Below are 11,356 nucleotides of genomic sequence, written 5' to 3'. Positions count from 1 at the left end.
CAAACAGGCTGCAACTCTCTTTTGTTGAACCTGTAGTAATTAATGGGGCTATGGCTGCGAGGTGCCCAGATTCAATGATTAAAGGTGGGCTTAAGAAGTGGAAGAACACCCTTATGGGTCATTTTATTAGGGGCAGACCTAGCTTCACCTTTGCTGGTGATATGCTGTTAAAGCAATGGAAAATTTCAGGCCATGTTGAGGTTAATTTGCTGAATAATGGACTTTTTATTTTCCGTTTTAATCTTGAGGAGGATAGAATTAAAGTTCTTGAAGGGGGTCCTTGGTATGTGCAGAGAAGGCCTATGATTCTTCGTCCTTGGAGTCCGAGTGTTTGCTTAGAAAGGGTGGATTTATGTTTAGTCTCGGTTTGGATCTCTCTTCCCAATCTTCCTTTTCATTATTGGTCCTCACAAGCTTTGAGCTCGATTGGGAGTGTCATCGGGCAGCCTATTGTTACTGATCAAATGACGAGCTCCATGGAGAGGCTGTCCTATGCTTGGCTGTGTGTTGAAGTTTCTGTAGAAAAGGACCTTCCTTTATCTGTTCCAGTCTATAGAGATAATGGGTTTGCGTTTAACCAAAGGGTTATTTTTTATTGGAAGCCTCCACGATGCAAGCACTGTAAAGTGTTTGGTCATCTCATTGACACATGCAAGTTTGGGAGCAATGTTCAGTCATAGGAAAGCTCTCGGTCCAAGAAGGAGTGGCGGGTGAAGGGAGTTGCCGGAGTTAATGGAGGTGCTATAGCCGACGATGGGGCTCGGCAGGTTGGTAGAGACGTGTCCAGTTTGAATTTTGATTCCCTAGTTCCCAGCAAGGATAAAGGGATAGGGGAGTTTAGCTCGTTGAGGCAAGTGTCCAGTTCTGGGAAGGATGTTATGAGGAAGTCTACGTCAGATTTGGGAGGGAAGAAGAAGGATAAGTGAACCATTCACTCTGATATGGCATAAATCACATCACCAATCGGAAGCTGCCACATGGCTGAGCCAAGGATAGTCCGATAACCGAACTGAGCCATGCGAGTTGGGCCGCCTCGACCACCGATAGATCTGGCATTCTATCTCCTATGTGCCGAGCACCCGCACCACAGGGCACCACCCAAATCGGCCATCGACTTTGAGCCCACCTCACCGCTGTCAGTCGAGGCATAGGCCGAGCTCCGAGGTCAACCACTGTGGCCAAGCTTGGAGGCCGACCACGGAGGCCGGGCCCTCCACAAAAGCCATTGTAACGGCTCACCGAGAATCGCGGATCCACATCAGCACAATCCAAGAATCGTGGGATAGGGATTGAGCCACAATCCTATCGCGATATGGAATCACACTTAGATATGGACTCTTACCTTAATGGGAGTCCGACCCCGAAAATAACTCTCCACTCCATGCAACGGGATAGAGCCTTCCAAGAGAAGAACTCCTACCATACTAGGACTCCTCCAACCGCCTCATCTCCCTCTATAAATACTCAGGTACGGAGCACCATTACTCATCTCACTTTTACTAGCTGTTACGCTGTTGCACTGGAGACCTAACTTGTGCGTCGGAGAGTCCTAGGTTGGAGCCACATCAGCTCTCTTGCACTCACTCGGTTTTTTGCAGGCTCATTCATGGGCGAACCGGGCGATGGAAGTTTCCACACCAACAGATTTGGCGCTGTCTATGGGAACGACGTCAGCAAGCCATCGTCATTTCTATGAACTTTAAGAGCAGGAACAATGGTGTATACGAGATCAGGGCAGCATGGTTCGACTTCCTGGGGAGACGAGATATAGCAGATTGGGTAGGCGAGGCGATCCCCGACCCCTGAAGCATCACGATAAGGCGAGATCAGAAGACCCCCTGGGGCAGGGGGTGTGCCGCCCAGCACGGGCATCGTGGCCAATCCAATTCCCCCGTCGGAGGGTGGGAATGGTGGAAGTGTACTGGACACCACAGCGGCTGACCAGACACAGGTTGAGCCAAACTTGAACGGGCTGAGCCTACCACCACACCACCATTATCGGAGAATTTGGTTCCCGAAGCCCCAGTGAATAACCGGCAAGCTATGGATTTGCAACTGCAGATGCTCCACACCAACGAGACGCTGCGTACTTTCATGACCCAGATGGCTCGGGGTGGGCTGATGTGTCAACCACTAGTCGCGCCCCCTCCAGCCCCGGTGCGCGTAGAGGAAGACCAGCGTAGGTAGGGTGGCCAGTGTCGGACCGAGCTGAGCCGGGCCGCATCATCACACTCGTCTAGTCAGAAGACTCCTCCTCCATGCCCTAGTAGGGGCGTTCAACGGGATGAGCAAGAGCATCATCGGAGCCCGGGAGCAAGATGAGAAATTGAGCCGACGGCATCGGCCACGAGAAGATCAGTATTCTCCGATCGGCTCAGAGAGGACGGACAGCCCGGAGAAAATCGAGAGTGAGGGGAACAACTCCGTGGCAGACAAGACGTGAGGAATGGGGAAAAATCTTGCCATAGCCCTCGGCGCCGAAGCCCACCTCTCTAAGAAGAGTAACAGAGAAGCCCCCACGGGTCAAACTTCCAAGGGGAAGGAAGAGCCGGAAAGGGTGGGGCTAACCAAGCCGAGCACAATGCTTGACCTCAACAGGAAGACCGAGCGAGTCAATCCCGAGCTGAAAGACAAAATGGCCGACCTCGGCCAAATGAACATAATAATTTGCACCAGGTGGACGAGACGAACGGCCGAGCACCTGAAACCGAGCTGGAAAAGAGGCTACGAGACATGGCCAAGCAGGTTGAGGGATTGAAGAAACAGGCGACCCCAGATGCCTATTCACTGGTCGGGCTATACCCTTATCCTCCTGAGATCATGACCACGCCACTACCGGCCGGGTTCAAGCCTCCTCCCTTCGACCTGTATGACGGGATGACCGAACCGATGGATCATATCAACTACTTCAATGCGATGATGACCATGTACGGGGGAACCAAGATTGTCTCTTGTCGGGCTTACCCCGCATCTCTCAAGGGCGTGGCTACCTCATGGTTCTCCTGGTTACCATCGAACTCCATAACAGGCTTCACTCAGCTCTGTCGAGCCTTCGTCATGCTCTTCCAGAGTAGCATGAAACACAAGAAGATGACGGTCAACCTCCTTAGCTTGAAGCAACGGTATGATGAGTCGATCCGAGCGTTCATTTCACTTTTCAACAAAGAATCCTTAGACATCAAGGATTTGGATGAGGCCACGGCCCATACTGCGATGAGCAACGGGCTCGCTGACATGGACCTCATCAAGGACTTGGCCCAAAAGTTGACCAAAAACCTGGTCGAGCTCTTGGAGAGGTGCAATGAGTTTGCAAATATGGCGGAGGTGCTCCAAGCCCGGAAGGGGAATGAAGGCCGAGCTGAGAAGAAAAGGCCGACGACCGATGACCGCAAGGAGGAAAAGCGGCCCAGGACAGATCGCCGAGCTGAGAGATTAGACCAAGCTTGGAGCCCTTATTATGCCGCACTGAATACCTCATGCAAGGAGATTTTGATGCAAATACAGGACGACGAGTACATCCGCCGACCCCGGCTGATGCAAGCTGGGTCATCTCAAAATCCCAACAAGTATTGCCAATTTCACAAGGACACTGATCACGACACCGAGGATTGTTATCAGCTGAAAAGAGAAATTGAAGAGCTGATAAAAGCGGGGCACCTGAAGCGATATGTCAAAGGAGGCCGAAGAACATCGGGGTCGAGGACCTGAAGATCGCGATCAAAGGAGAGCCGAGCCGAGGCCCAAAAATAGGCGGGCCGAGCATGACGAAGATAAAGCCCGAGCTGAGAAGAAAGATGATGGATCCGGGCCGAGCAGTGACAAGGGAGCTCCCATATACACTATCCTTGGAGGGCCCAGACAAGAGTCCACTTAGAAGGCCAAAGCAAATGTGCGGTTCGACGAGGTCGCCGAGGTGCCAGGCAAAAGGCTGAAGTCTGAGGCGACGATCTCCTTCACTGAGGCCGATCTAGAAGGTATAAGTTTACCTCACGATGATGCTTTGGTAGTGCAGGTGGAAATTTCCAAGAGACCCGTTCATTGCGTATTGGTCGACACGGGTGCATCCGTGGACTTTATGTCACTAGACGCGTATTGACAATTCGACTTCGGCGACGAAGCACTCAAGCCGGAGGGCACCTCACTTCACAGGTTCTCGCGAGCTGCCGCCACCATCAAAGGCTCAATCGACCTACTGGTCACGTTCGGACAAGCTCCATGTTAAGCGACGATCCAAGTCAAATTCATGGTAGTGCGGTCAGTGGTGGCTTTCAACGCCATACTCGGCCGCCCATCATTGACCGCTCTCCAAGCCATCATCTCGCCGACACACTTGAAGATGAAGTTTCCTACAGAGAACGACATTAGAGAAATCCGAGGTGATCAAAAGAAAGCTCGGGAATTTTTTTTTTTGGTAGGTAAATTGTGAGTATATAGAAACAAGAATAAAAAGTACAAGAGAAAGCAGCCTACTCCCACCCCTTAGACAGACCTAAGGGAGAAGGAGAGGCCCCCACACCCCGAGGACAAACCCCTCGGTTATACAAGGATAAAGAAAAGCTAGCCCAATTAGGGGGGTCTAAAATAGGTCTTCTTGCTTGCATCATCATGAATCAATCTCATAAGGTCTTCTGGAAACTCCAGAGGATGAATAATAGCTTCCCCATCCCCATTATTAATGGAAGCAATAAAATCTTCCGGTTGGTTCAATTCCCTCCAAACATGCCTAAATTCTTTGTGAGACAAATGGTGCAAGAGAGCACCAATCTGGCATTTTAAAACATACACACTCCAAGGGCAAGTGATCGAACCCATAAGAATATCCACTGCCAACTTCGAATCAGACCTGATCGAAACACTATGAATATCCTTCTCCAAGCATAGGGACAGCCCTCTATGAATAGCTAATAACTCCATGCTAAGAACCGAAGCTTCCACCCCCTTGCCTACATAGGCCAGAATGGGGACTCCCATGTTATTATGCATAAGTCCCCCATAAGCAGCCCTATCTGCAGTCAAAGATCCATCGCAATGGAGTGCGGCCATGTGAAGGGGGGTGTAAACCAAGAGCAGGTTTTGGGAACCGTAACAACCCACTGCACTTGAATCCTCCAATTCTCAACCAAGAACTGATTTCTTGGATTATGGGCAGCCACAATGGGGGGGGCAGGAACCTTTAGTAACAACATCAAACTTGATATCGTGAAGAATTTTGTCATAAGTCCTGGACTTATTGCTGAAAAGACACTGATTTCGTTCCCACCAGATATGATAAACCGATGCACAAAAAGCCAGCTTAGGAATGACATCTAACTTATCATTGGTGCACACCGCATATGACAGCCAGTTAACCACATCAGTAAGGCCAGATGGGCCCTTCCCATTTGGGGTACATAAAGAGCTAGCCCTGCCCCAAATGGTTTTGGAGAAGGGGCAGTCAAAGAAAAGATGGTTATGGCTCTCCAATCCCCCCCAACAAAGGACACAGTTCTGTCCAACCAAAATATTCCTTTTAATAAGTTGGTCCTTAGTTGGGAGTGCCCCCATAAGACACCTCCAGGTAGTGCAGGAATGCCTAGGAAAGTACCCAGGGAACCAAACATGTTTATGCCAATCCACCGAAGTGGCTCGCCTTCTAATCAGATCCCAAGCCGATTTGGTGCTAAATAAGCCATTAGGAGCTTTCCTCCAAACAATAAGGTCCTTCCCTCCATTTACCAGGGGAACACTAGGGAGATCTCTCCAAACAGTAATCAGATCGAAGGAACCATAGGGAAGAGGATGCCAGTGGCCATCTCTAATAAGATCCGAAACCAAAGCAAGGCGATGCGAACCAGCATCATACCGGATACGGTCCCTATACCTTTTGATCAAAACTCCTTTGGGATGCCAGTTATCAAGCCAAAGTCTAGTAGTCTGGCCATCCCCAATGAAGTGGTGTATGTGAGGCTCAACCAAATCTCTATATTTGAGCACTTTTTACCAAACCCATGAGCAGTTTTGGGGGACCTTAGTGGTCCAAATATAAACATTCTTTCGGTAACGGGTGTTAACCCACCTAACCCAAAGACTGTCCTTCTTAGAGGCAATCCACCAGATTTGTTTAAGAATACCGGCAGTGTTCATGTCTGAAATTCTCCTAATTCCAAGCCCCCCTTCAGATTTAGGTTTACAAATATTATCCCAAGAAATGTAATGTACCTTCCGTTCCAGAGACGGGCCGGTCCAAAGGAAGTTGGAGAAGATGGACTTCAGTTTCTTTTTGACAGCACCTGGGAGAGCAAAGATCCCCGACCAATAAATATAGCAGCCTTGGAGAACAGAGCTCAATAGTTGTACCCGACCTGCAAAGGATAAGAAACGGGCCTTCCATCCATCAAGCCTGCTCTGCACTCGATCCAAGATAGAAGAACAATCAGCAATGGCCAGCTTACGAGAAATAAGAGGAACACCAAGGTACCGGATGGGTAGTTTAGTATCCACAAAATTCATTAATTCCAAAAGTTACAGTCTGGCTGTATGGGTGAGGCCCCCTAAAATAATAGAGGACTTAGCTCTGTTGAGTTTTAACCCAGAGAAGGTATGAAAATCATTCGGAGCCCCTAGACAGGCCGAAATAGAATCAGGAGAGGCCTTCACGAATATCATCAGGTCATCAGCAAATATAAGGTGAGAGGGTGGGATCTCTTGCATCTGGGGAGAAGGCTGATCCTGCCATCAACTTCCAACTTCCTCATCAAGGCGGAGAAACCCTCCATAGCAATAGTGAAGAGATAGGGGGAGATGGGATCCCCTTGCCTGATTCCTCTTCCCCCTTTAAAGTCACCAGCCGGGCTTCCATTGAGAAGGATGGAAAAGCAGGGGGTTCCAACACAAGCCTTCACCCAACCAATAAACTTTTGAGGGAAGCCCATTCTTTCCATGATATCAAAAAGGAACTTCTTGCTAAGTGAGTCGTAAGCCTTATGGAGATCAATCTTCAACACCACTGTGGGGCTTATTCCTTTCTGCACAATCCCTTTAACTACATCATGACACACTAGAATGTTATCCACAATGGATCTCCCCTTGATGAAGGCAGATTGATAATCACTAACCACCAACCCAACAACTCCTTGTAATCTATTAGATAAGATTTTGGTAATGATCTGATAAAAAAAATTGCAAAGAGCTATGGGCCTGTATCCAGCAAAAGAAGTAACATCCCCAGTCTTAGGAATCAGACTAATGAAAGTGGCATTAACCGAGCTAGGGAGGCAAGACTTAGAGAAAAACCACTTCACGACCAAAGTCAAGTCTTCACCAACAACTTCCCAAGAATGTTTGAAGAAGGCTGCCCCAAATCCATCGGGTCCTAGAGCTTTTGAGTTCTTCATCGCAAACACCACTTCCATAATCTCCTTGTTAGACACATTCCCAATGAGGCTTTCCTGTTGTGCATGAGACAGCCCACTTTGTAAAGGGACAGAATCAGGGAAGAAGCCTCTATCGCCAGCATCTGCTCCAAACAACTTCATATAAAAGGAAATTGCTTCTTCCTTAATGAGTGTAGGTTTCTTGACAATGCCTCCCCCTTCCCCTTGAATCTCCGAATATGGTTTCTGCTTCGTCTACAAACCATAGACTTATGAAAGAAACTATTGTTTCCATCACCTAGCTAAATATGTTTGACCTTAGATTTCTCTTTTAAAAACTTTTCTTCAGTAGCCAGAGCTTCCCACAACTTAAGTTTGGCTTGTGCCTCCAAGGAGACCAAGTTCGGATCATCAGGGTGCACACCCAGAGTGCATTGAACCTGTTTGAGATCAGCATCTGCAGCCTTAACCACTTGAAACACATCTCCCACACATTCTTTATTCCATTTCCTTAGCTCCTTCTTTACATTTTTCAGCCGGGCAGCAAATCTAAGGATAGGATTGAGGGCCATGTTAATCGGCTGCTCCTAGCCCTTGAGAACAGTGTCATCATACCCACTCCTGCCAATCGACGCCTCAAAAACCCTGAAAGGTTTTGGGCCAAAATTAGCATCTTCAAGAACGGACAGCACCACTGGGGAATGGTCCAAAAGATCTGGGGGGAGAAAGGCAGCTTTCGAAGACCTTAAAGCATCCATCCAAGTCAAGTTAACCATTACCCTATCCAACTTGCAGCAAATCCGCGCATCACCACTCTATCTATTATTCCAAGTCAGCGCTTTGCCCTTCCATTTCAGATCAACAAGCCCTATGTCATCAATGAAGGAGTTAAACTCATCTATAGCCTCCTGCCGAATAGGATCCCCTCCAATTTTCTCATTCTGATGTCGCACCACATTAAAGTCCCCAAGAACTGCCCAAGGATCCAAAACATTATTAGTTAGAGTTCGCACATCCCTCCAAAGCTCCCTTTGGTCTTCTATGGAATTGGAGGCATAAACTGCAGTACAAAGAAAGGTGACAGAGGTTCCCACAATCGACACCTTAGCATGAATGAATTGCTTGGACTTTGGATTTCTTCAACCTTGAACACTTTGGGGTCCCAACCCAACCAGATTCGGATAGAAGAATCTGCCTCACCATTCTGCAAGTACTTCCAATCAGTAATAAAAAGGTCAAAAACAGCAGCACAATTTTCCATCTTCAATTTAGTTTCTAGAAGACAAGCAAATTTGACTTGCTGGTCTTTCAACACCTTCTTAATCCCCAGCCTTTTTCTAGAGGCATTCATACCTCTAACATTCCAAGAAATGTAGTTCATTTAGTAACCATGTTAGAAGAGTCACCCCCCACCCCCTTTGCTAGGTCCCTCCCCTTTAGCCCCACCAAATTCTTTTGGGTTCAAGAGAACCTGTTGGGCCTGGAATTTAGACCCCCTCCCAGTGGGCCGGCCCATAAGAGAATAAGAAGCAGAATTTAATTGGCCCATACCTCTTCCAAAAGATCCTTGGGTGGCCCGGATATCAGCAGCTTGCTTTTTCAATCTTTCAAAATTGGCTGAAGGCTTAGAAGGTAATATCCCTTTCTCCCTCATAATCCGATCTTCATCCATGATCTTGTCACCTTCCAAAACTGCCACATTCATATCTACCACCAGATTAGGATCAGACATCTTCAACAAATTAATGGAATCCACCTCAGCATATCTGTTGGTGACATTCACTTCAAGTGTATTTCCCCTTCCAAAGGAAGCTGCTCCATTATTCTTGCTAAGACCGGGATTTGAAAATTCATTCAAATTGGAAGGAATCTCTCCCAAATCTTCCCCACTAAATCTGCTCTCCTCCTCTAGACAATCTTCAACTAAAGAAATATTTGCTTTTCCAAAATTAGAAGAAGTCTCCAACGGCTGCTCCAGTTGGACAGATTTTAAAATTGGATTGCCTTCAAGATTCTCACCACCGAATCTGCCATCCTTCCAAAATTTCTGCCCATTTAAATCCACCCTTTTCTCTCCTAAGCTGGGGAGAATCTTGAACGGTTGGACATAGATTTCTCCCTCCCCTTTGTCCACCTCATCAAATAACTCATTCCCTAAAAGGATTGCACAAGAATCCGGGTCCAACATCATATCTTCTGGGTCATACCTCACCTCCTCCGTTAGATTCTCCAACAAAGCAAAAGCATTAGATTGGGAAATTTCTGAATCTTTATTTCTTTCCACAAGAGAAGACCCAGCAATACTGGAAATCTTCTTTCCCAAATTGGCAACTTGCTCCAAGGACCGACGATCTTCTTTCCCTTTATTCGTGCGAGAATTAAAGGAAGCAGAATTTGAATTTGAAACCACCGGTTGCCAATCTCCAATTCCGGCCAAAGCACCACCACCATTTCCGGCCAAGGCACCACCTCCATTTCCAGCCAAATCCTTCAAGGTTGCACCTGCAGTCTGATCAAAAGGCTTCGAATTATCTTTCACTCTCCATTCTTTCTTAGAACCTGAATTCTTGTTGGAGCTGCTGCTACCAAGCTTACAAGTCGCATCTGAATGCCCAAACAGCCTACAATGCTTACATAATGGTGGTTTCCAGTCATAGACCACCCTATGATGAAAAGAAAGGCCATCATCTCCATAGACTAGAATAGAGGAAGGTAGGTTAGAATTTGCAGACACCTCCACACACAGCCGAGCATAGGACAATCGCTCCATGGACCTTGTCATCTTGTCGGTGACAATCGGCTTCCCAATCACACTCCCAATCGAACTAAGAGCTTCACACGACCAAAAGTGAAAAGGAAGATTGTGAAGAGAAACCCAAACTGGTACAAAACATAAATTTACCCTTTCCATGCAAGCATCCGGGCTCCATGGAAGAAGAATCTTCGGCCTCCTTTGGATATACCAAGGCCCCCCTTCAAGAACTTTGATCTTGTCATCTTCAAGATTAAATCTGAAAATGAAATCCCACTGTCCATCAAATTCACATCAACATGGCCCGACACCTTCCATTGCTTCAATAACATCTCTCGGGCAAAGTTGAAGCTAGGTCTGCCACCAATAAAATGACCCATAAGGGTATTCTTCCATTTTTCCAGGCCATTCTTAATCATAGAAGATGGGCATTTAGCAGCTAAAGCCCCATCAATCTTCACAGGTTCAACAAAAGAAAGTTGCAGTCCATCACCAAACATCGAAGAAGAAGATGAAAATAAGGCTGACCAGGGAACCCCAAGACTCTTCTTAATCGTTCCTCCAAAACCATTTACAACACCACCTTTAGGTTGTGGAAGGTCTCCCAAAGCAGCTCCTTCCAAAAACAAATCACCCAAACCTTGAGTATCCTCCACCAAAAGGGTTCTCTCTTCAACCGTAGCCTTCAAAGAAGAAGTTGCAGCAGATGCAACACCACCACTAGAAGGGGCCCCTCAACCACCAACTCCTCCACATGCACCATCCCCATTCCAACAAACAATAACCCCCTCTCCATCCGAGTTAATCCTTGTATCACCCCCTCCCGGACTGAGATAAGGAGGGAGACCATTAGCCGGAGCTAATGGCCTGCCGGCCATCACCAAGAGTAAACACAAAAAACCCCCTCTCAAAATCGCCAGAGCTTCTCTCTCCTGTCCTATTCTCTCCACCATGTATAAGAAAGCTCGGGAATGTTATGCCACATTCGTCAAGCAAAATAAAGGCAACGGCCGAGGGATGGCGATGTGCGGCGAACACCTCCTTGAAGACCAGCGGGATGAGGTCACAGAAAGGCACGGAAGATTCTCCCTCAGCGATGAAGATCCGACGAAGACAGTACAACTCGGGTCATTGTTGAGTGAAGAACAAAGGAGTCGGCTGGGAAAATTCTTAAGGGTGAATGCCGATGTCTTCGCCTGGTCGGCCGTCGACATGCCGGGCATACCGAGGCATATAGCCAAGCACCGACTCC

The 11,356-nt window shown here is 47.6% G+C and overlaps 1 protein-coding gene across 1 annotated transcript; it reads right to left on the bottom strand.

Annotated features, from left to right (window-relative positions):
* Positions 1 to 4,566: 4,566 nt before the first annotated feature.
* Positions 4,567 to 5,043, bottom strand: LOC122647565. Its single transcript, XM_043840941.1, has one exon. It carries the CDS (start codon positions 5,041 to 5,043, stop codon positions 4,567 to 4,569), a length of 477 nt encoding a protein of 158 aa, XP_043696876.1.
* Positions 5,044 to 11,356: the final 6,313 nt, after the last annotated feature.

Source organism: Telopea speciosissima, unplaced genomic scaffold (genome assembly GCF_018873765.1).
Source record: "Telopea speciosissima isolate NSW1024214 ecotype Mountain lineage unplaced genomic scaffold, Tspe_v1 Tspe_v1.0075, whole genome shotgun sequence".
Classification (NCBI taxonomy): domain Eukaryota; kingdom Viridiplantae; phylum Streptophyta; class Magnoliopsida; order Proteales; family Proteaceae; genus Telopea; species Telopea speciosissima.
This window is presented reverse-complemented; position numbering and strand designations above follow the sequence as displayed.

What these genes read in the sequence shown, in the direction of transcription:
- LOC122647565 (XM_043840941.1), bottom strand. Translation starts at nt 5,043, where the DNA reads ATGGCCGCACTCCATTGCGATGGATCTTTGACTGCAGATAGGGCTGCT.